This window comes from Carcharhinus amblyrhynchos, chromosome 10 (assembly GCF_965287045.1).
Source record: "Carcharhinus amblyrhynchos chromosome 10, sCarAmb.v2.hapA, whole genome shotgun sequence".
NCBI lineage: Eukaryota > Metazoa > Chordata > Chondrichthyes > Carcharhiniformes > Carcharhinidae > Carcharhinus > Carcharhinus amblyrhynchos.
In genome coordinates, this window is record NC_137333.1 from 29,011,118 (window position 1) to 29,037,197 (window position 26,080).

The following is a 26,080-nucleotide window of genomic DNA, read 5'->3' on the forward strand; positions in this document are numbered from 1 at the left end:
GGTACATAAGAACATAAGAACATAAGAAATAGGAGCAGGAGTAGGCCATCTAGCCCTTCGAGCCTGCCCCGCCATTCAATAAGATCATGGCTGATCTGTTGTGGCTCAGTTCCACTTTCCCGCCCTCTCCCCATAACCCTTAATCCCCTCTCTTATCAAGAACCCATCAACCCGCTTCTTAAAAATATTTAGCGAGGCAGCCTCCACCACTTCAACGGGCAGAGAATTCCAGAGATTCACCACCCTTTGAGTGAAGAAGTTCCTCCTCAACTCCATTCTAAACCGCCTCCCCTTTATCTTGAGGCTGTGCCCCCTAGTCCTACTGTCTTTTTTGAGCTCTGATACTGATGCGTGTCTTCATTGCTGTATAATTCTATGATCAAAGGTACCATTTGTGATTATTCATTGGAGAAAAAACACAGGTAGGATGAAAACAAAAATAACTTACTTCAATTTCCTAAAATGAAATCCCTGAACTTCATCAATGTCATCATTTTCTTCCAACACAGTAGTATTTGTACCTAGGACAAGCCAGATATAATATTTATCACATAATTACACAGTGATTTATTATTGACACATGTACATACAGTAGTAGTGGGAAGCTGAAGTATCCAGTGGAAGAGTCAGAACTATAGCTAATTGAGAAAGAGCCCTCACTAAGTTTCTGGATGGGGTTAAGCAGAGGCATGACATCCTCCACCCAAAATGGGCAGAAGACCTGCCAGCAAAGTCAAAAACTCAGCATGGGACGCAGTGGCAGAGTTAGTGAACTCAAGCTTACTGCGCATGCAGACAGGAATCCAGTGCAGGAAGAAGAATAACTTCCATCATACAGCCAGACTATTTCATTCATCTTATCAGTCACCACACATTTATACCAGGTGCTGAGTAGTGGCGCCTGTGCAGCAGTCTGAGAAAAGGGGTGGTGGTCATGACGGGGCCGACAGGTAAGGTCAACAGAGAGTGGAGTGGGGTTGGGTGCCACGACTGGGGTGGGGGGGGGGGGGGGGGGGGGCAGGTGCCACGACGGGCGCTGGTGAGTCGGGCGCCATGACAGGGCTGGCAACTCTGGTGCAAACAGGCAAAGCTTGTGGTACACATTGGTACTAACAACATCGGCAGCAAGAATTACAAGGTCCTGCAAGGGGAGTTCGGGGAGTTAGATACTAAATTATAAAAGAGGACCTCTAGTATTACAATCTCAGGATTACTTCCTGTCACATGCCAGTGAGGCTAGGAAATAGGAAGACAGTAGAACTAAACATATGCCTAAAGAGCTGGTCTAAGAGGGAGGTGTTCAGATATCTTGATCATTGAGATCTTTTCCAGGACAAGTGGGAACTGTACAAGAAGGACAGGTTACACCTAAAGTGGAGGGGCACCAGTATCCTGGCAGGTAGATTTGCTAGAGTCACTCTGGAACGTTTAAACTGTATGATGTCAGAATCACTTAACGAAGGAGCAACGCTCCGAATGCTCATAATACCAAATAAAGCTGTTGGGCTATAACCTGGTGTTGAGACTTCTTATTAAACTGGTATGGCATGGGAGTGGTAAGCACAGCAGTAGTTCAGCAGGAAATATAACTAAGGGAAGCTGCAGACTAAGGCCAGTAAGATTAAGAGAAAGTTCAGGCAGGGAATAGTTCTTGAACACAGCAGGACTGGTGGTCAAAGTGCATTTGTTTCAACGCAAGGAGCATAACAAGATGAACTTAGAGCTTGAATTAGTACTTGGAACAATGACGTTGTTGCTATTACAGAGGCTTCGTTGAAAGAGGGATATGATTGGCAGCTAAGCATTCCAGGATTTAGATGTTTCAGGCAGGATATAAAAGACGTGGGGAAGTTGCATTACTAGTTAAGGAAAAGATCACAGCTATACTGAGAGAGGACACCTCGGAGGGTTCAGGCAGTGAGGCAATATGGGTAGAGCTCCGGAATAAGAAAGGCAGAGTCTCAATGTTGGGGGTTTATTACAGGCCTCCCAGTAGCCAGCAGGAGGAGGAGATATGCTGACAGATTTTAGAAAAACGCAAAAACAACAGGGTTGTTGTGGTTGGTGATTTTAACTTTCCCTTTGGATGGAGCAGGATTTGTAAGGAGCATCCAGGGGTGTTTCTTGAAACAGTACATAAACAGCCCAACTCAGAAAGAAGCCATATTAGACCTGGTATTGTTAAAATTTAAGTTTAAGTTCAAGTTCATTTACTAGTCACAAGTAAGGCTTACATTAACACTACAATGAAGTTACTGTGAAATTCCCCTAGTCACCACATTCCAGCGCCTGTTCGAGTAAATGCACTGAACCAGCACGTCATTCAGGCTGTGGGAGGAAATCGGAGTACCTGGAAAAATCCCACACAAACAAGGGGAGAACGTGTAAACTCCACACAGACAATGATCCAAGCTGGAACCAAAGGAAATGGGCGAGATAATAAATGAATACTTTGCCTCGGTATTCATCAAAGAGAAGGACTTGGTCGGTGAGGAGCCTAAGGTAGAATTTGGATATTCTGGGTCATGTCAATATCAGCGACTTAAAAAGCATGAAAGTAGTTAAGTCCCCAGGGCCTAACGGGACCTACCACAGGATACTAAGAGGGGCAAGGAAGGAAATTGCTGAGGCCTGGACAGGAATCTTTGTATCATCATTGGCTGCAGGTGAAGTTGGAGAATAACCAATGTTTTTCCATTGTTTAAGAAGGGCAGCAGGGATAACCCAGGAAATAATAGGTCAGTGAGCCTTAAGTCAGTGGGAGAGAAGTTATTGGAAAAGATTCTTAGGGATAGGATTTACTCACATTTGAAAATAAATGGACTTATTAGTGGTATACAGCATGGTTTTGTGAAGGGGAAGTTGTGCCTCACTAACTTGATCGAGTTTTTCAAAGACGTTACGAAGATGTTAGATGAGGGAAAGGCAGTGGATGTTGTATACATGGACTTCAGTAAATCCTTTGATAAAGGATATCTCATGGTAGACTCGTACGAAAGGTGAAGTCACATGGGATCGGAGGAGAGCTTGCAAGGTGGATACAGAGCTGGTATGGCCACAGAAGACAGAGGGTAGCAGTAGAGGGGTGCTTTTCTGGAAGGTCCAATGTATGTAGGAAATATTCAGTAAATGGTAGAACCTTTAGGAGTACTGACAGGCAGAGAGATCTGTGTGTACATGTCCACCAATCACTGAAAGTAGCAAGGCAGTGGATAAAGTAGTCAAGAAGGTATACTGCATGCCTGCCTTTATCAGTCAAGGGACAAAACTGGTACGAAAGGTGACACCTGGTACAAAAGGTGATTTCACATGGAATCAGAGGAGAGCTGGCAAGTTAGATAAAGAACTGGCTTGGACATAAGGGGTGCAGACGGGTGCTTTTTTGAATGGAAGGATGTGACTAGCAGTATTCCACAGGGACCTTTGTTGTTCACCATATACATGAATGATTTGGAGGAAAATGTAGCTGGAATGATTTGTCAGTTTGCAAACGATATAAAAATTGTGGAGTTGCAGATAGTGATGAGGATTGTCAGAGGATATAGCAAGATACAGACTGGTTGGACACTTACATAGAGAAATGGCAAATGGAGTTTAATCTGGACAAATGTGAGGTAATGCATTTTGCAAAGTCCAATGCATATAGGAATTGTATAGTAAATGTAGAACCCTTAGGAGTATTGACAGGCAGAGAGATCTGGATGTACATGAGGAAAGATGTGGTGGCATTCGAAGCAGTTCCAGGGAGATTCACTAGATTGATTCCAGAAATGAGGGGTTGTCATATGAAGTGAGATTGAACAGTTTAGCCCTATATTCTAGAATTTAGAAGAATGAAGGGAGATCAAATTGAAGTATTCAAGATGATAAAAGGTATGGATAAAGTAGATGTGGAGCGGATGCTTCTGCTGGTGGGGCATTCTAGGGCGAGAGGTCTTAGGATAAGGGGCAGCAAATTTAAAACAGTGTTGAAAGGAAACTACTTCTCCCAAAGGTCATGAATCTGTGGAATTCACCACCCCCAAAGTGCGGGAGATGCTGGAACAGTGAGTAAATTTAAGGAGAAGTTAGACAGATTGCTGTTTGGTAGTGGGTTGAAAGGTTATGGGGAGAAGGCAGGGAAATGGGGATGAGGAGCATATCAGCCATGATTGAATGGCAGAGCAGGTTCAATGGGCCGAGCAGCCTAAATCTGCTCCTATATCTTATGAACTTATGAACATGTCCACTGAAGACTGAAAGTTGTAATGCAGATGGATAAGGCAGTCAAGAAAACATATGGCATGCTTGCCTTCATGTGGGTATGCCGGCATTGGACTGGTGTAACACAGTAAAAAGTCTGACAACACCAGGTTTTAGTATCAAATAAATAGGTTGGACTAAAACCTGGTGTTGTCAGACTTTTTACTATGCTTGCCTTCATCAGTCAGGACAATGAGTATAAAAATTGCCAAGTCATGCTTCAGCTGTGCAGAACCTTAATTAGGCCTCATTTGGAATATTGTGCACAATTCTGGTCGCCACACTACCAGAAGGATGTGGATACTCTGGAGAGGGTACAAAAGAGGTTTACCACCACGTTTCCTGGTCTAGAGGGTATTAGCTATGAGGAGAGGTTCGATAAACTTGGTTTATCCTCACTGGAACCACGGAGGTTGGGGGAGGGGGGGTACGATCATGGCATTTAAGGGGCAACTAGGTGAATACATGAATAAAATGGGAACAGAAGGATTCGGACTCTAAGTGCACACAGTTTTAGTTTAGGTAGGCATCATGATTGGCACAGGCTTGGAGGGCAAAAGGGCCTCCTGTGCTGAACTGCTCTTTGTATACCTGGAGTGAAACACCTTATACTCACCCATGCCAAACCCAAAGTGCAAAACCTATGGTCAAGGCTGACTTCATAAAAAAAACCTTGGAGATTCTGGCCTAAGTCAGTTAGGATTGTATTCATTACAGTTTAGAAGAATGATCTCATAGAAACTTATAAAATGCTAACAGGATTAGACAGGATAGATTCAGTAAGAATGTTCCCGATGGTGAGTCCAGAACTAGGGGTCATAGTTTGAGGATAAAGGGTAAATCTTTTAGGACTGAGGTGCAGAGAAACCTTTCACCCAGAGAGTGGTGAATCTGCAGCAGTCACTACCAGAGAAAGTGATTGAGGCCAAAATGTGTGATTTCAAGAAGCTCTTTGGGCTAAAGGGATCAATGGATATGGGAGGAAGGTGAAATTAGGATATTGAATTTGATGATCAACCATGATCAAAATGAATAGTGAAGCAGGCCCAAGGGCTGATTAGGCAAGTCCTACTTCTATTTTCTATATTTTTAATGTAGCAGAACCAGATATTAGTGAGGGAGTGTGGTTTCCCCAGGACATGTCAGAAGTAGATGATAAAGGTAATATTTGAAGGGGCACCAGAATAATCTGGAATTTTGCTGCAATGGCAAGGACTTTACTGGATAATGGTGACTGGTGACACGTGTAGGTTTGAAAACATTGGTCACAGGTGAAACCATGGTCTATTTCTGTTAGCAAGAAAATAACCAGCAGATCACTTAACTATTTTTGCTTCAGACAAATGCTCAGTACAATAGCAATCTGGAGGACAGCCCTAGCCGTAATTACCCTCTTAACGATATCAGAAGCATAGCAGCTCATGCTGTGAGTATCTATAAAGCCACCAGTCTGCATTCAGGACAGTACATACAGCTACTCAAAGGGGGAAGCAGAAAATGGGTAAAGAAACAAAGTGTAGTTACTTGGGTAACAATGGAAAGTGCCCTGATTACCAGCAGGTTTTTGGAACAAAGCTGTCAACAATCATAGGAAGATGGATGCAGAAAGACTCTGGACACAGAAAATGCTGAGAGATTGGAGGCCTCAGCCAGTAATCAACCAACTTGGCAAGAATGACTGGAGTGACAGCATTTGTTGCAGTCGTTATCATTAGTCTCTGTATTTGTTGTTATCAGAGATCCATGATATCCCAAGTGGTACAGATGATGAAGCTGGCCAATAAGAGCTATACCTGACATTTTCTTCCCAGGAAGTAGAAAGCGCAGAATTTCCCATCCTGCCTGCCAAAGGAATTATAGCAGGCATGGGCGGACCACGCAAAGGTATGGTAACCTTGGGCGGGATTTTTTGGCCTTGGGGTGAGCGCGGTTGGAAAATCCTGCCCTTAGTCTGGATCAAGGTGGAAATTTCCCCCAAAATTTCTTAGTGTCAAAACCGAGGGAAAGTTGGGGTGAACTGTCTCAAGGAGCTCGGCATTGCAATCTACCGTTTACTGCAATGAAAGAGACCCCATGAGAATCATGCACTTAAAGAAGGGCTAGCTGCATGACTTCATAGAATCCCTACAGTGCAGAAGGAGGCCATTCGGCCAACTGAGTCTGCACCAATCCACACAGACACAGGGAGAATGTGCAAACTCCACACAGATAGTGACCCAAGGCCAGAATTGAACCCGGGTCCCTGGTGCTGTGAGGCAACAGCGCTAACCACTGTGCCACCCCATATGGCTACAGCTGAGTTGGGTGAACTGCACTTAAATGCTCCTGCTGCACCCACAAGCAGTCATGACAGGAAGATGGTACCATGCACGGTAGCCCCATGGTTCACACAGGGAGAGCTCGGATGGCTGCTGGGCATAGGGGAGGAGAGGTGGGCCATCCTGTTCCCCTAAGTTAGTTGACAACCCAGGAGTCGGGCTGGCAACATGGTCTGGGAAGCGGTGGCAGCAGCAGTGAATGCACTGACACATGGACCAATGATCATGTCCCATAAAAGATGTGTTATATGTGTTTAAATTTTAATTTCTTGGGCTTTCTATAGGTAAATGTATTTCTGAACAGGATTGCTATGGTATTCAAGGTGGTAGTGTCATCAGTGGCTTTTACTTTTTGAGCAACTCTATAGAAATAAAGTGGACAGCTACATACTTTAAAAACACTGGACTTTACCTGAAACTGGATATCTCATGAAACAACTGCATAAAAATATCCCAACGTGAGCAGTACAAATAGAAAAAGATTCAACTGAAGTATTTACCTCAACAACTAAGCTTGAACATATTTTCTGTGTAGAAGAAAAAGTAAGACACATACCTTCAAACCGAGCATCATCCACCGCTTTGTATTCTGTACTCTTAATAGCAAGTTCAACACCATATCCTGAAAGACGTACTTTCTTAGAGCTGGCTTTCTGTTAAGGATATAGTATTCACCAGAGTAAGCTATGCAACTCATTTTAATTGTCAAAACATGCAAGAATATGAAACCCAGAAATGCTAATTATATCTCTGCTCAGTACAGAAAAAATATGCTGTAAAGATAAGTAATTGTGATCTTAAAGTGTGGGGTATAAAATATCTGCAAGTGGCAGTTGAGACAAAGAGTTTATTCTGGTGGAGCACATTCAATGTAATTCAATATAATGTATAACCTACTATGTAGCAAATCAACCTTTCCCAGAAATGATAAGAATTTATTGCTGACTATGTCATAGAGTCATAGAGGTTCACAGGACGGAAACAGGCCCTTCAGCTTAACTTGTCCATGCCGCCCTTTTTTTAAAAAAAATCTGTAAGCTAATCCCAACTACCCACATTTGGCCCACATCCCTCAATGCCCATCGTACCCATGTAACGATTTAAATTCTTCTTATCTTCACAGCATATTTTTTCTGTACTGAGCAGAGATATAATTATGGTGTACTGCCTTCATTAATCGAGGGATTGAGTTTAGGAATCGGGAGGTAATGCTGCAACTTTATAAGACCCTTGTCAGGCCTCATTTGGAGTACTGTGCGCAGTTCTGGTCGCCTCACTATAGGAAAGACGTAGAAGCTATTGAAAGGGTACAGAGGAGATTTACGAGGATGTTGCCTGGACTGAGAGGCATGCCTTATGAAGTTAGGTTGAGGGAGCTGGGACTCTTTTCCCTGGAGAGACGAAGGTTGAGAGGCGACCTGAGAGAAGTTTATAAAATGTTGAGAGGAATAGATAGAGTGGATTCTCAGAGGCTATTTCCCCGGGTTGAAATGGTCGCTATGAGAGGACACAGGTTTAAGGTGCGGGGAGGAAAGTACAGAAGTGATGTTAGGGGTAAGTTTTTCACTCAGAGGGTGGTGAGTGAATGGAATCGGCTGCCGTCAGTGGTGGTGGATGCAAACTCACTGGGGTCTTTTAAAAGACTTCTGGATGAGTATATGGGGTTTAATGGGATTGGGGGTTATAGATAGGTCTATAGATTGGTAGATGTTGATGTGATCGGCGCAACTCGTGGGCCGAAGGGCCTGTTTGTCCTGTAGTGTTCTATGTTCTATGTTCTAAAAGACAAAATTGTACCTGCCTCTACTACCACCTCTGGCAGCTTGTTCCAGACACTCACCACCTTGTGTGTGAAAAAATTGCCCCTCTGGATACTTTTGTATCTCTCCCGTCTCACCTTAAACCTATGCCTTCCAGTTTTAGACTCCCCTACCTTTGGGAAAAGATAATGACTATCGAGCTGATCTGTGCCCCTCGTTATTTTGTAGACCTCTATAAGATCACCCCTGAGCCTTCTACGCTCCAGAGAAAAAAGTCCCAGTCTATCCAGCCTCTCCTTATAACTCAATCCATCAAGTCCAGGTACACTCTAATATATTTTTTCTGTACTCTTTCTAGTTTAATAATATCCTTTCTATAATAGGGTGACCAGAATTGCACACAGTATTCCAGGTGTGGCCTTATCAATGTCTTGCTCAACTTCAAAAAGACATTCCAACTCCTGTATTCAATGTACTGACCACTGAAACCAATCATAAGAACATAAGAAATAGGAGCAGGAGTCGGCCATCTAGCCCTTCGAGCCTGCCCCGCCATTCAATAAGATCATGGCTGATCTGAAGTGGGTCAGTTCCACTTACCCGCCTGCTCCCCATAACCCTTAATTCCCTTATTGATCAGAAATCTATCTACCTGTGACTTAAACATATTCAATGAGGTAGCCTCCACCACTTCAATGGGCAGAGAATTCCAGAGATTCACTACCCTCTGAGAGAAGAAGTTCCTCCTCAACTCTGTTCTAAACTGCCCCCCCTTATTTTGAGGCTGTGCCCTCTAGTTCTAGTTTACTTTCTAAGTGGAAAGAATCTCTCTACCTCTACCCTATTTAGCCCCTTCATTATCTTGTCTCTATAAGATCCCCCCTCAGCCTTCTAAAGTCCAACGAGTACAGGCCCAGTTTATTCAATCTCTCCTCATAAGCTAACCCCCTAATCTCTGGTATCAGCCTGGTGAACCTTCTCTGTGCTCCCTCCAAGGCCAATATATCCTTTCACAAATAAGGGCACCAAAACTGCACACAGTACTCCAGTTGCGGCCTCACCAGTGCCTTGTACAGTTGCAGCAAGACCTCCCTGCTTTTATATTCTATGTAAAAAGTCTGACAACACCAGGTTTTAGTCCAAACAATTTATTTGATAATAGACTCACAAGCTTTCAAGGTTTCCCTCTTCGTCAGGTGAATGGAGAGTTCTATCCCCCTTGCTATAAAGGCCAACATTCCATTCGCCTTCTTGATCACCTGCTGCACCTGCAGACTGGGTTTTTGCGATTCGTGCACAAGGACCCCCAGGTCCCTCTGCACAGTAGCATGCTGCAACTTTTCACCATTTAAATAATATTCCATCCTACTATTGTTTCTCCAAAGTGGATAACCTCACATTTGCTAACGTTATACTCCATCTGCCAGGTCCTCGCCCACTCACTCAGCCTATCCAAATCTCTCCGCAGACTTTCTGCGTCCTCCATGCAATTCGCTTTTCCACTCATCTTCGAGTCATCAGCAAACTTCGTTACCCTACACTCGAGCCCCCTCCTTCAGATCATCTATGTACATGGTAAACACTTGAGGCCTCAGCACTGATCCCTGCAGCATGCCACAAGTCAGCACTGCCAACCAGAAAAGCACCCATTTATTCCAACTCTCTGCTTCCTGTTAGATAGCCAATCCTCAATCCACGCTAACACTTTACCCCCAACTCCGTGTACCCTAACCTTCTGCAGCAACCTTTTATGAGGCACCTTATCGAATGCCTTCTGGAAATCTAAAAACCCCACATCCACCGGTTCCCTTCTACCGCACTAGTCACATCTTCATAAAAATCCAATAAATTCGTCAAACACGACATCCCCTTCATGAATCCATGCTGCATCTGCTTGATCGAACCGTTCATTTCTAGGTGTCCTGCTATTTCTTCTTTAATGATGGATTCTAGCATTCTTCCAACTACGGACAGTAAGCTAACCGGCCAGTAGTTACCCGCCTTTTGTCTGCTACCTTTTTCAAATAGCAGCGTAACAGTAGCTGTTTTCCAATCTTCTGGCACTTCCCCAGAGTCGAGCGAGTTTTGATAAATTACTACTAACGCATCTGCTATTACTTCTGCCATTTCTTTCAGAACCCTGGGATGCATTCCATCCGGTCCCGGGGACTTGTCTACCTTCAGTCCCATTAGTCTACCAAGCACTACCTCTCTAGTAACAGTAATTGTATTAAGGGCCTCATCTCCTACCAACCCTCTATCCTTAATATTCGGTAAGCTATTTGTGTCCTCCACCGTGAAGACCAACACAAAAAACTTATTTAAAGTCTCAGCCATTTCCTCGTTTCCCACCATTAAATCCCCCCTCTCATCCTCCAAAGGTACAACATTCACTCTAGCCAGTCTCTCCTTCATATACTTGTAAAAACTTCTACTATCATTTTTTATATTTAGAGCTAGTTTAGTTTCATACCCTATCTTTCCTTTCTTTATCACTTTCTTAGTCATTCTTTGTTATTTTTTAAATCTTTCCCAATCTTCTAATTCCCCACTATTTTTAGCCGCTCTGTACACCTCAGATTTTAATTAATACTCTCCTTTATGTCCTTCGATATCACAGCTGGTTACCCCTTTTCTTACAGTCCTTCTTTGCCATCGGAATATATTTTTGCTGAGTACTGAAAAAGATCTCCTTAAAAATCCTCCACTGTTCCTCAGCTGTCCTACCAACCAGTCTGTGCCCCCAATCTACATTAGCCAATTCCACCCTCATCTTATCATCATACTCCCCTCTGTTCAAGCAAAGGACACTGGTTTGGGACTCTACTTTCTCACCCTCCATCTGTATCAGAAATTCAACAATATTGTGATCACCTGTCCCAAGAGGATCCCTCACAAGAAGATCCCTAATTCTACCTGCCTCATTCCACAGTACCAGATCTAAGATAACTCGCTCCTTCGTAGGTTCTGTAACATACTGTTCAAGGAAACTATCCCGACAGCATTCTAACAACTCTTCCACAAATCCACCGCATCCGACTTGGGTCATCCAATCAATATACAGATTAAAATCCCTCATAATTATCGCCATTCCGTTTCTGCATGCATCAATTATTTGCTTGTTTATGGCCTGCCCCACCTCAAAGTTATTATTTGGGGGCCTAAAGATCACACCCACCAGCATCTTTCTCCCCTTACTATTCCTTATCTCCACCCACATCGATTCCACGTTTTGCTCTTTGGAGCCTATATCTTCTCCTACTACCGCCCTGATATTATCCTTTATTAACAGAGCTACCCCACCTCCTTTTTCCTCCTGTCTATCCTTCCTAAATGTCTGATACCTCTGGATATTCAGTTCCCAGTCCCGGTCACCCTGCAACCACATTTTTGTAATGGCCACTAGATCATACCCATTTGTGCTGATTTGTGCCATCAAATTCTGCCTTCTTCACCACTCTGTCCACCTGTGACTCCACTTTCAAGGAGCTACGAACATGTACCTCTAGATCTCTTTGTTCTGTAACTCTCCCCAGTGCCCTACCATTAATTGAGTAAGTCCTGCCCTGGTTCAATCTACCAAAATGCATCACCTTGCATTTGTCTAAATTAAACTAAATTAAATTCATCAGCCCACTGGCCCAATTGATCAAGATCCCATTACAATTGGAGACAACTTTCTTCACTGTCCACTATGCCACCAATCTTGGTGTTATCTGCAAACTTACTAACCATGCCTCCTATATTCTCATCCAAATCATTAATATAAATTACAAATAACAGGGATTATGAGGAAAGGCTGCCATCTAACCTGAAGAGAAAAATAAAAGTCTTCTGAGAACATAGAAATAATAAAAGGCTGGCAAAAGAAAGAATAGGGGAGGCTGGGGCCATGACTGAAATATTAAATCAATTCTTTGCATCTGTTTTTACCAAGGAGGTAGATTCTACACAGGCTATGGTAACAAATGGGGAATCTTTGCCTTTACAAGGTTTCAAAATTGGTAAGGAGGAAGTAAATGCTGAAATGGTCAAAAGAGATGCATCCAAAAATATTGAAAGAAGTGGAATGTTTTTGAAAGCTGATTGTTTGTTCACTTTTTAAAAAAAAAACCTGAAGAGGAAAAAAGTTCAGGCTGCTGAAAATTGAGGAGAGCTGGCAAGCTCAGTCTCTCTTATAGAGAGCATCAACACGATGGACAACATTTCTTCCATTTGGTGGTATAACTAATCAAAGATTCCATGATTTTAACATTGTTGTATCTAACAGATAACAATTTCTGATTTAAATTTTTTTTTTAAATATAGAATGTCTCAGATGCTGGAAATCTAAAAAAAAATGCTGCACATATATTGACACCTTGGACAGCATTTGTGGAGAAAGAGACATTTAGCTCAGTTTAGATGAAAAGCCACAGATCTGAAACATAGGCCAGAACTTTCCGGCTGATCACGCTGGTGGGACCTTCTGGTCCCGGCGACAGTACACTCTTGCTGAATTTCCTGGCAACAAGGAGGGCATTCAACAAGATACAGCCTGGACTTTACAGATTTGATGGGCCAAATGGCCTCCTTCTGTACTGTAGGGCTTCTATAATCCTATGATATTCTGCTGACAATGGCAGGACCAGAAAATCCCTCCACCATCCAACAGCAGGTTGCCTTCAGCAGCCACAAAAAATGCAGCAGATTGAGTGGTTATTCCTGCCTGTTAGGTCTATTGCTATCTGCACAGGTTTTTTTTAAAACCACTCAGCTACTTCATTGGCATAAAATTTTACTGGGTTCTTAGTATGTTTGTGGTTTTACGTATTACAGATCAGGTGGTGCTGGAGGTCTTAAAATGCATCAAGGCAGATAAATCCCCGGGACCTGATGAAGTGTATCCCAGGACATTGTGGGAGGCTAGGGAGGAAATTGCAGGACCCCTAGCCGAGATATTTGAATGATCGATTGTCATGGGTGAGATGCCTGAAGATTGGAGAGTGCAAATGTTGTGCTTTTGTTTAAAAAGAGCTGCAGGGAACTACAGGCCAATAAGCCTCATATCTGTGGTGGGTAAATTGTTGGAAGGTATTTTGAGAGAAAGGATCTGCAGGCATTTAGAGACGCAAGTACTAATTAGGGATAGTCAGCATCGTTTTGTGAGTAGGAAATCATGTCTCACAAATTTGATTGAGTTTTTTGAAGAGGTAACCAAGAAGATAGATGAGGACAGTGCAGTTGATGTTGTCTACATGGACTTTAGCAAGGCCTTTGACAAGGTACCGCATGGTAAGTTGTCGCATAAGGTTAAATTGCACAGGATCCAGGGGGAGGTATCTAAATGGATACCTCTTGACAGAAGCCAGAGGGTGGTTGTAGAGGGTTATTTTTCAAACTGGAGGCTTATGACCAACGGTGTGCTTCAGGCATCAGTGCTGGGTCCACTTATTTGTCATTTATATTAATGATTTGGATGAGAATGTAGGAGACATGTTTAGTAAGTTTGCAGATGACACCAAGTTTGGTGGCATAGTGGACAGTGAAGAAAGTTATCTCCAATTGCAGCGGGATCTTCATCAATTGGACCACTGGGCTGATGAATGGCAGACGGAGTTTAGTTTAGATAAATGTGAGGTGATGCCTTTTGGTTTCCCCTTCTATAACACTCCCCAACGCCCTACCATTAATTGAGTAAGTCCTGCCCTAGTTTGTTCTACCAAAATGCATCACCTCACATTTATCTAAACTCCATCTGCCATTCATCAGCCCACTGGCCTCACATCCATGCCCTATCTCTGTAACTCCAAACATTTACCATGCTAATCCCTCTAACCTATGCATCCCAGGCACTAAGGGACAATTTAGCATAGCCAATGCACCTAACTTGCACAACCTTGGACTGTGGGAAGAAACTGGATCATCCGGAGGAAACCCACGCAGACACAGGAAGAATGCGCAAACTGCACACAGTGACCCAAGCGGGAATCGAGCCCAGGTCCCTGGAGCTGTGAGCAGCAGTGCTAACCACTGTGTCACAGTCATAGAGTCATGGGGGTTTGTAGCATGGGAATGGGTCCTTTGGCCCAGCTTGTCTATGCCGCTTTTTTTTAAAACCAGTAATCTAGTCCCATTTACCCGCACTTGACCCAAATCCCTCCATATCCATCTTACCCATGTAAATGTCTAAATGCTAATTAAAAGACAAAATTGTACCCACCTTTACTACAACCTCTGGCAGTTTGTTCGAGACAGTCGCCACCCTGTAAGAGAAAAGAATTGCCCCTCTGGACCCTTTTGTATCTTTCCCCTCTCAATTTAAATGTATGCCCTCTAGTTTTAGACTCCCCTATCTTTGGGAAAAGATATTTTATCAATCTCTTTTAAATCATCCCTAAGCCTCCTGTGCTCCAGGGAAAAAAGGGCCCAGTCTATCCAGCCTCTCCTTACAACTCAAACCTGGTCGCATTCTAGTAAATCTTTACTGCACTCTTTCTAGTTTAATAATATCCTTTCTAATATAGGGTAACCAGAATTGATTCCCCTCTCTGAGAACTATCTCCCTTCATAATCCGTTAAAATGTGTATGAGAAGTTGTACCATCTGCGCTTCAGCAACTTTAAATCAAAATTAAGTAGAAATAATTACCTGACAGACTCTCTGTAAAAACAAGTATCACTTTAATTATCTAACTAACAGTTAACAGGTTAACTAAACTATTAACAAACCAAATAAAACAATATTCCAACAGAATGCTGTTTAGATAAATACAATTCGCACTTATTAACAAAAGATAGAATTTTTAATCACTCTCAAAATACAACCAGGTTAGTAGTTTTCTGGAATCACTGGCTTCTTTTGCTTCATTATTTGCCCTTTCTTCCCGTGTGTGTGTGGGTGTCCTCTGGGTGCTCCAGCTTCCCCCGCACTGTCCAATGACGTGTGCGTTAAGTCGATTGTACCGGCAGACAGGAAGGTGAGTTGAAGTGTATCTACTTCAATGCAAGGAGCATCTGGAATAAGGTAGATGAACTTGGAGCGTGGATTGGTACTTGGGATGACAATGCTGTGGCCATTACAGAGACATGGTTAGAAAAGGGACAGGAATGGTTGTTGGAAGTTCTGGGGTATAGATGTTTCAGTAAGAGCAGGGAAGGTGGTAGAAGAGATGGAGGAGTAACATTGTTAATCAAGGATAATTTAATGGCTGTTGAAAGGCAGTTTGAGGGGGATCTGCCTACTGAGGTAATATGGGCTGAAGTTAGAAATAGGAAAGGAGCAGTCACGTTGTTAGGAGTTTTCTATAGGCCCCCAAATAGTAATAGAGATGTGGAGGAGGAAATTGCAAAGCAGATTATAGATAGGTGTGGAGGTCACAGGGTAGGTATCATGGGTGACTTTAACCTTCCAAATATTGATTGGAACGAATAGGTTGAATAGTTCAGGTGGGACAGTTTTTGTACAGTGTGTGCAGGAGAGTTTCCTGACACAATATGTGGATAGGCCAACAATAGGCGGGGTCACATTGGACTTGGTACTGGGTAATGAACCGGGCCAAGTGTTAAATTTGTTTGTGGGAGATCACTTTGGAGATAGTGACCACAATTCAGTGTCTTTCATTATTGCAATGGAGAGGGATAGGGCCGTACGGCAGGGCAAGGTTTATAACTGGGGGAGGGGTAATTATGATGCAATTAGGCAAGAATTAGGGAATTCAAGGAACAAATTCAAGGAACAAATACTGCGTGTCCTGGATTGGTATGTCCCTGTCAGGTAGGGAGGAAATGGCCAAGTGAGGGAACCATGGTTCACAAAAGAGGTTGAATGTCTTGTCAAGAGGAAACAGGAAGCGTATGTAAGGATGAGAAAACAAGGTTCAGTTGAGTTGCTTGAAGGTTACAAGGTAGCAAGAAATGAGCTTAAAAAATGGCTTAGGAGAGCTAGGAGGGGGCATGAAAAGTGCTTGGCGAGTCGGAATAAGGAAAACCTTACTCTTGTGAGAAATAAAAGAATGATGAGGGTGAGGTTAGGGCCGGTCAAGGATAATAGTGAGAACATGTGCATGGAGTCAGAAGAGATAGGAGAGGCAATGAATGAATACTTTTCTTCAGTGTTTACCAAGGAGGGGGCCATGTTTTTGAGGGTGAGAGTGTGATACAGGCTGATAGGGTGGAGGAGATAAATGTTCTGAGGGAAGATGTATTAGCAATTTTGAAAAATCTGAGGGTCGATAAGTCCCCTGGGCCAGATGGGATATATCCTAGGGTGCTTTGGGGGGGGCAAGGGATGAAATTGCAGAGCCTTTAGCTTTGATCTTTGGGTCCTCTCTGTCCACAGGAATTATGCCAGAGAACTGGAGAGTGGCTAACGTTGTTCCTCTCTTCAAGGAAAGAAATAGGAATGACCCTGGTAATTACAGGCTGGTTAGTCTTACTTCAGTGGTTGGTAAGTTAATGGAAAAGGTCCTGAGGGACAGGATTTATGATCATTTGGAAAGATGCAGCTTAATCTGGGATCGTCAACACAGATTTGTGAAGGATAAGTCTTGCCTCACAAATCTGATTGACCTCTTTGAGGAAGTAACTAAATGTATAGATGAAGGCAGAGCAGTTGATGTCGTATACATGGATTTTAGATAAGGTTCCCCATGGTAGGCTCATGAAGAAAGTAAGGAGATGTGGGATAGAGGGAAATTTAGCCGATTGAATAAGTAACTGGCTATCTCATAAGGGGTAGTGGTGGATGGAAAACTTTCAGACTGGAGACCAGATACCAGCGGTGTACCACAGGGATCAGTGCTGAGTCCTCTGCTATTTGTGATTCTTATCAATGACTTGGAGGAGAGGGCTGAAGGGTGGGTCAGTAAATTTGTTGATGACACCAAGATTGGTGGAGTAGTGGATGAGGTGGAGGGCCATTGTAGGCTGCAGAGCTGGGCTGAAAAGTGGCAGATGGAGTTTAACCATATAGCAAGGTGATTCATTTTGGTGGGACAAATTTGAATGCGGATTACAGGGTCAATGGCAGTGTTCTGAGGAATGTGGAGGAAGAGAGAGATCTTGGGGTTTATATCCACAGATCTCTGAAGATTATCCACTCAAGGGGGTAGAACCATGACAAAGGCTTATAGTGTGTTAGCGCTTATTAACAGGGGGTTTGAATTTAAGAGCCGTGGGGTTATGCAGTACAGGATCTTGGTGAGACCACATTTGGAATATTGTGTGCAGTTCTGGTCACCTCACTATAAGAAGGATGTGGAAGCATTGGAGAGAGTGCAGAGGAGATTTACCAGGATGTTGCCTGGTTTAGAGAGTAAGTCTTATGAGGAAAGGTTGAGGGAGCTGGGGCTTTTCTCTTTAGAGCGAAGGAGGATGAGAGGCGACTTAATAGAGGTTTATAAGATGATGAGGGGGATAGATAGAGTGGACGTTTGGAGACTATTTCCTCAGGTGGATGTAGCTGTTAGTGGGGTGCATAACTATAAGGTTCATGGTGGGAGATATAGGAGGGATGTCCAAGGTAAGTTTTTTACTCAGAGTGGTTGGGATGTGCAATGAACTGCCTGCTGTGATAGTGGAGTCGGACACCTAGGAACTTTCAAGCGGATATTGGATAGGCACATGGGGCACACCAGAATGATATGGAGTGGGATAGCTTGATCTTGGGTTTGGACAAAGCTCGGCACAACATCGCAGGCCAAAGGGCCTGTACTGTGCTGTACTGTTCTATGTGAAGGATGTGGAGGCGTTGGAGAGGGTGCAGAGGAGGTTTACTAGGATGTTGCCTGGTATGGTGGGGAGGTCCTATGAGGAGAGACTGAGGGATTTAGGGTTGTTTTCGTTGGAAAGAAGGCGGCTAAGAGGGGATCTTATTGAAACATATAAGATGATTAGAGGTTTAGATAGGGTGGATAGTGATAGCCTTTTTCCTCGGATGGAGAAAGCTAGCACGAGGGGGCATGGCTTTAAATTAAGGGGGGGTAGCTACAGGACGGATGTCAGGGGTAGGTTCTTTACCCAGCGGGTGGTGAGGGATTGGAATGCCCTGCCTGCTGCAGTTGTAAATGCGTCTAGTTTGGGGGCGTTTAAGAGATCTCTGGATAGGTTTATGGACGAAAAGGGATTGGTATAGGCTAGTGGGTCATTGTTTTTGTAACTGGTCGGCGCAACATCGTGGGCCGAAGGGCCTGTTCTGCGCTGTAATGTTCTATGTTCTATGTTCCAAAATCTTATGCAATTATAGTCGCTCAGCCCAGCTAATAGGAACAAGCTTTTTTTTCCTTATATTATCTGGACCTACTATGTTCTTGCTACCTGTATTAAATCTTTCTTCAACTTCCTTTGCTCCAAAGTAACAACCCCATCTTCTCCAACCTAATCTTGTAACTAAAATCTCTCATCTTTGAAATGAATCAGATTGGCAAAGGTAGTCTGGAAAATTAGTTTAGAGAGTGTTGGAATGTTCCTTAAAGCAGCACATTCTAGTGTTTGCATAATAGTTGATCATTAATGGAGTGGAATCACTTTTGATTAATGAATTCTGCTCATTTTTGTACAACCTATTTCTCTCTGGATCTATGGGAGTCCAATAAGGACCTGAGAGGGTTTAAATCAGTAGCAATAGGGTAAGTAGTCACACAGGGCAAAATGTTAATTCTAAAGTCCAAAGATGTGCAGGTTAGGTGATTTGGCTGTGGTAAATTACCCTTTCGTGCCAAGAATATATTATGTTAGCTGGATTAGCCATAATAAATGAACACAGTAAGAAGTCTCACAACATCAGGTTAAAGTCCAAGAAGTTTATTTGGGAGCTTTCGCACCACTGCTCCTTCGTTAAGTGAGTAGACATCTATAGACAAACACACAATTGCAAGATAATGGTTGGAATGAGAGTCTTTTCTGGTAAGCAAGTCTTTACAGGAACCAACAGTGCGAGTGGAGAGAGGGATAATCACAGGTTAAGAAGATATGAATTGCCTCAAGCCAGGACCTCCGATCTTCGGGTAAGTTTTCTCCAAGGTGGCCTTCAAGACACACGACAATGCGGAATTGCCAAGCGGAAATTGCCAAGTTCCGCACGCATGAGGACGGCCTCAACTGGGATCTTGGGTTCATGTAACCCCCACAGTTTTGCTTGGGCGTACAAAATACCATTATCTGGTCCTGGTTTGAGACAATTCACAACTCTTTAATCTGTGATTATCCCTCTCTCACTCGCACTGTCTGTACCTGTAAAGTCTTGATTACCTGAAAAGACTTGCATTCCAACCATTCTCTTTCAACTGTTTCTTTAGCTGTATGTGCTGTGTTTGTGAATGAAGACCAATCCATCACACAACCAGCCTCCCATCCATTGACTCTGTCTACACTTCCCGCTGCCTTTGAAAAGCGGCCAGCATAATCAAGGACCCCACGCACCCCAGACATATGCTCTTCCACCTTCTTCTGTAGGGAAAAGATACAAAAGTCGGAGGTCATGTATCAACCAACTCAAGAACAGCTTCTTCCCTGCTGCCATCAGACTTTTGAATGAATCTACCTTGCACTAAGTTGATCTTTCTCTACACCCTAGCTATGGCTGTAATGCTACATTCTGCATGCTCTCTTTTCCTTCTCTATAAACGGTATGCTTTGTCTGAAAAGCACACAAGAAACAATACTTTCCACTGCACTTTAATACATGTGACAATAATGAATCAAATCAAAATCAGATTCAAGATAAGCAGCAGAAGGATTAGAGAGGGCATGAGAAAAAACCTCTTTATTCAGAGAGTGGTTGGTATTTGGAATTGGTTGACTGTGTTAGTGGTGGAGACAGAGATCCATTTAAGTACCACCTGGATCTGCACCTTAAACTGCTGTAAGTTATGCGCCACGTGCAGGAAGACTAAGGAGAGATAAAAGGGCTTACCTTGCTTCTGCACAGCATCTTCCGGCCTCCTGGAATCTTCCCCCTATTGTATGAGGATCTCGACTGATCTTCATCAATGGAGACCATAGCCACACCAGAGAATTGGAGACCACTGAAGACCCTGGGTAGTTGGAGGCGTGGCTTACCCTGACACTGCTCAGTTGGGCACTTAAGTGTGCTGGGGCAGTGCTAAGAGTGTATGGCCTGAATGAGGGTGGGGCCTAATCCCATAAAACCATAAGATATCAGAGCAGAATCAGGCCATTCAGCCCATCAAGTCTGCTTCACCATGGCTGATATGTTTCTCAACACCATTCTCTCACCTTGTTTCCATAACTTTTGATCCCCTTACCAATCAAGAATCTATCTATATTTGTCTTAAATACCCTCAGTAAGCTGCCCTTTGTAGCCTTCTATGGCAACGAATTCCACAGAATCACCACCTTCTAGCCGAAGAAATTCCTTCTCATCTCAGTTTTAAAGGGTCGTCTCTTTACTCTGAGGCTGGGCTCTCGGATCCTAATCTCTCCTACCAATGGAAACATATTTTTCACGTCCACTTATCCAAGCCTTTCAGTATTCTGTAAGTATGAGATGCCCCTCATCCTTCTAAACTCCACTGAGGGCAGACCCAGAGTCTTCAAATGCTCTTCATACATCAAGCCTTTCATTGCTGGGATCAGGGATGTGACACAAGTGTTTTTCTAGTCCTCTTTAACCCTCCCTGACTCCAGTGATTCCTGAAAGATCACCACTAATGCCTCCACTATCTCTTTAGCCATCTCCTTCAGAATTCAGGGGTAGTCCATTGGTCCAGGTGATTTTTTTCACTCTCAGCTTCCTGGCATCTTCTCCTTAAGTAATGGGCACCATACTCACCTCTTCTCTTGTTGCTTTTTCAGTTGTCCTCTGTTGATTTTCAAAGGCTGTGTCTTCCCACTAATCTTCGTCACCTTGTATGCTTTTTATTTTCTTTTATGCTGTCTGGCTTCCCTCGTCAGCCATGGTTGCTTCATCCTCCCCTTGGCATGCATCTTCTTCCTTGGGGTGAAATCAGCTGATTCCCCCGAATTACTCCCAGAACGCCTCCATTGCTGGTCCACTGTCTTTTCTCCTAGGCTCCTCTCCCAATCAACTCTAGCCAACTCCTCCCTCATGCCTCTGTAGTTGTCTTTACTCAACTGCAATATTGTTACATCGGATTCCAGCTTCTGCCTCTCCAACTGCAGACTGAGCTCAGTAATATTATGGTCATTGCGACCTAAGAGTTCCTTCATCTTAAGCTCCCTTATCAACTCTGCTTCATTACACATCCCCAAATTCTAAATTGCCAGCACTACAAGCTTTTCCAAAAAAGCAATCTCATAGGCATTCCACGAATTCCTTTTCTTTGGATCCACTAACAACCTGATTTTCTCAGTCCACTTTCATATTGATGTCCTCCATGGTCACTGTAACCTTGCTTTTCTTACACACGTTTTCTATCTTCTGATGTATCCATGGTGGGGAATATACAAGGGGGAGGGGATTTGCAAGGAATGGGAGGGGGCAATGCAAGGGGAGATTGTGGTTTCTAAGGGGTGTCCGATGTCTGTGGGGCAGTATGGGAGGAGGTCTTCGAGCGCGCGACAGCCAGCTTCCCTAGCATACATTGGCTTTGCTCCACTCCATTTTCAAATTTTTATGACACTTAAATTTTTTTGTGAAGACTACCCCCGCCAACTTTGACATTGTAGCAGAGTCTGTGATGAGAATCAGGACAAAGCTATTTTACAGTTGGGACCCAAAAGTAGTAGGGAGACAGAACAGAAGGTTGAGGACAGCACAGAAGTTAAAGAGAGCACATTAAATAGTAAAGGCAGTGTCAGTAATCCTAGTACTACACAGGTCAGCCAAAAGCAGGATAGAGAGCAAGGGAAATCCAGGTTAAACTGCATTTATTTCAATGCAAAAGGTCTGATGGGCAAGGCAGATGAACACAGGGCATGGATGGGTGCATTGACATTACTGCAACATGGCTAAGGGAGGGACAGGAGTGGCAGCTTAATGTTCCTGGGTACAGGTGCTTTAGGTGGGAAACAGTTGTGTGTGGGTGTGTACTTTTGATTATGGGGAGCATCACAGTAGTAGTCAGAGATTAAATAGCTGAGGGGTCATTAACCGAGGCTTTGTGGATGGAACTAACAAATAAGAGGATGGTGATGTTATTCCTTATTGGAGTTATACTATAGGCCCCCAAATAGTAAACAGGAATTGGAAAAAAAATATGCAGGGAGACTTACAGGAGTAATAGGGATGTCACAGTAGGCAATTTTCATTTTCTAACATAGACTGGGACTGCCATATGGATAAAAGGGCTTAAATGGAGTAGAAGCTGTCAACAAGAAAGAAAATTACAGCACAGCAACAGGCCCTTTGGCCCTCCAAGTCTGCACCAATCATGCTGCCTGACTGAACTAAAACCCCTTACTCTTCCGAAGACCATACCCCTCTATTCCCATCCTATTCATGTATTTCTCAAGATGCCCCTTAAAAGTCACTAATGTATTTGCCTCCACTACCTCACGTGGCAGTGAGTTCCAGGCATCCACCACCTTCTGCAAAAACAAACTTGCCCTGTACATCTCCTTTAAACCTTGCCCCTTGCATTTTAAACATATGCCCCCTGGTAACTGACTCTTCCATCCAAGGAAAAAGCTTTTGACTATCCACTCTATCCATGCCCCTCATCCCCTCATAATCTTGTAGACTTCTATCAGGTCGTTCCTCAACCTCCGTCATTCCAACCAAGTTTCTCCAACCTCTTCTCATAGTTAATGCCCTCCAGGCTACTACCAGGCAACATCTTGGTAAATCTTTTCTGTACCCTCTTCAAAGTCTCCACATCCTTCTGGTTGTGTGATGACAAGAATTGAACATTATATTTCAAGTGCGGCCTAACTAAGGTGCTATAAAGCTGCAATATGATGTGCCAACTTCTGAACTCAATGCCCTGGCCAATGAAGACAAGCATACCGTATGCCTTCTTGACAACCTTCTCCATGTGCGTTGCCACCTTCAATGACCTGTGTACCTGTACACCCAGATTCTCTGCCTATCAATACTCTTAAGGGTTCTGCCACTTACTGTATATTTCCCATCCGTATTAGACCTTCCAAAATGCATTACCTCGCATCTGTCCGGATTAAATTCCATCTGCCATCTCTGCACCCAAGTCTCCAGCCGATCCATATCCTGCTGTATCCTCTGATGCTCATCGCTATCCACAACTCCACCAACCTTTGTGTCGTCCACATACTTTGTAATCAAACCAATTACATTTTCCTCCAAAACTGTATACAGTTCTAGTCACCCTATTATAGAAAGGATATTATTAAACAAGAAAGAGTGCAGAGAAGATTTACTAGGATGCTAACAATACTTGATGGTTGAAGTTATAAGGAGAGGCTGGATAGACTGTGACTTTTTCCTCTGGAGCGTAGGAAGCTTGGGGTGATCTTACAGAGGCCTATTAAATAACAAGGGACATAGATCAGCTAGCCAATCGACATTTTTCCCCCAAAGATAGTCCAAAACTAGAGGGCATAGGTTTAAGGTGAAAAGGATGAGAGGCAATTTTTTCACACAGAGGGTAATGAGTGTCTGGAACAAGCTGTCAGACATAGTAGTAGAGGCAGATACAATTTTGTCTTTTAAAAAGCATTTAGATGGTTACATGAGTCAGATGGGTATAAAAAGATATGTGCCTAACATGGGCAATTGGGACTAGCTTTGCGGTTAAAAAAAACATGGACAAGTTGGGCCGAAGGGCCTGTTTCATTGCCGTAATCCTCTATGACTCTAATCATTTATATATATTACAAACAGCAAAGGTCCCAGTATTGATCCCTGAGGAATGCCACTTGTAAGAAGTCTCACAACACCAGGTTAAAGTCCAACCAGTTTATTTGATAGTAAACCCACAAGCTTTCGGAAACACTGTTCTTTCGTCAGGTGTGTGGGTTTACTATCAAATAAACTGGTTGGACTTTAACCTGGTGTTGTGAGACTTCTTACTGAGTTTACCCCAGTCCAATGCCGGCATCTCCACATCATGAATGCCACTTGTTACAGCCCTCCATTCAGAAATGCACCCTTCCACTGCTACCTTCTGTCTGCTGTGACTGTGTGAGTTCTGTATCCATTTGCCAGCTCACCTCTGATCCCATGCAACTTCACCTTCTGTACCAGTCTGCCATAAGGGACTTTGTCAAAGGCCTTACTGAAGTCCATGTAGACAACATCTATTGCCCTACCCTCAATCACCTTCGACATTTCCTCAAAAAAACTTGATCAAGTTAGCAAGGCACGACCTTCACTTCACAAAATCATGTTGCCTCTCACTAATATATCTACTTACTTCCAAGTGAGAGTAAATCCCTTCTTGAAGGATCCTCTCCAATAATTTCCTTACCATTGACATAAGGCTCACTGGTCTGTAATCACCTGAAAATAAGTGTGTCCAGGAAAGTTTTTGCAGGCAGTATGTGTAGGGTCCTACTCGGTAAAGGGCAAAACTTGACCTAAATCTTGGGAAAGAGGGCAGGGTAAGTAACTGAGGTGACAATGGGGGACCACTTTCGGACCAGTGACCATAAGTTTAAAATAGTTATGGAAAGGGGCAAAACTGGTTCACAAGTGGTGCAAGTTCTAAATTGGGGCAAGGTGAATTTTGATGGAAGTAGAAGCTTGCAAGGTTTGACTGGAATAGCTTGCTGAAGGCAGAAAGATGTGATGATTTGGGAACCTGGAAAAGTTAGTGGTCATATATTGGGGGACAGTTCACATTACAATAGAGGCGGTGATGGACATTTTAAGAATGTATGAAGGTGGAACAAACTCCTAGCTCTGACCAGGTATATCCAAGAACACTGCCTGAGGCTAGAGAAGAAATTTGGGAGCCCTGGCTGAGATGTTTGCATCACCATTAGTCACGAGGGAGGTACCAGAAGACTTGAGGGTAGCAAATTTTGTGCCCTTATTTAAAGGAGGACTGCAAAGAAGGGCCTGGGAATTATAGACTGGTAAGCCTAACAACTGCAGTGGCTAAATCAGTAGAGAGAAATCTAAGGGATGATATACAGATGCTTGGAAAGACAGGGTTTGATTAGAAGTAGTCAGCACGGCTTTGGACATCAGAGATCATGCCTTACAAATTACAGTTCTTTGATAAAATGACCAGGAAGGTTGATGAGGGCAAGGCAGTAGATATAGTCTAAATGGACTTGAATAAGATAGAAGTAAATTACTGCAGATGGTGGAATCTGAAACCAAAAGAGAAAATGCTGGAAAATCTCTGCTGTCTGGCAAAATCTGTAAGGAGAGAAATGAGCTGACATTTCAAGTCCAGATGACCCTTTGAACATAAGAACATAAGAAATAGGAGCAGGAGTAGGCCATCTAGCCCTTCGAGCCTGCCCCGCCATTCAATAAGATCATGGCTGATCTGTCGTGGCTCAGTTCCACATTCCCGCCCTCTCCCCATAACCCTTAATCCCCTCGCTTATCAAAAACCCATCAACCTGCGTTTTAAAAATATTTAGCGAGGTAGCCTCCACCACTTCAACAGGCAGAGAATTCCAGAGATTCACCACCCTTTGAGTGAAGAAGTTCCTCCTCAACTCCGTTCTAAACCGCCCCCCACTTTATCTTGAGGCTGTGCCCCCTAGTCCTACTGTCCTTTCTGAGCAGGAAGAGTCTCTCCACCTCTATCCTATCCATCCCATTCATCATCTTATATGTCTCAATGAGATCTCCCCTCATTCTTCTAAACTCTAATGAGTACAAGCCTAGTTTATTCAGCCTCTCCTCATAGCTCAACCCCCTCAA

The 26,080-nt window shown here is 43.5% G+C and overlaps 1 protein-coding gene across 2 annotated transcripts in view; it reads right to left on the reverse strand.

Annotated features, from left to right (window-relative positions):
• Positions 1-26,080, reverse strand: part of uggt2 (UDP-glucose glycoprotein glucosyltransferase 2) — a 373,478-nt gene that overhangs the window by 290,091 nt on the left and 57,307 nt on the right. For both annotated transcript variants that reach the window (XM_080198156.1, XM_080198157.1), the window contains exons 7-8: positions 7,117-7,213; positions 449-521 (exon numbers count right to left, since the gene is read on the reverse strand). In XM_080198156.1, the coding sequence (XP_080054282.1) occupies positions 449-521; positions 7,117-7,213 (170 nt within the window). The remainder of the gene's footprint in view (positions 1-448; positions 522-7,116; positions 7,214-26,080) is intronic.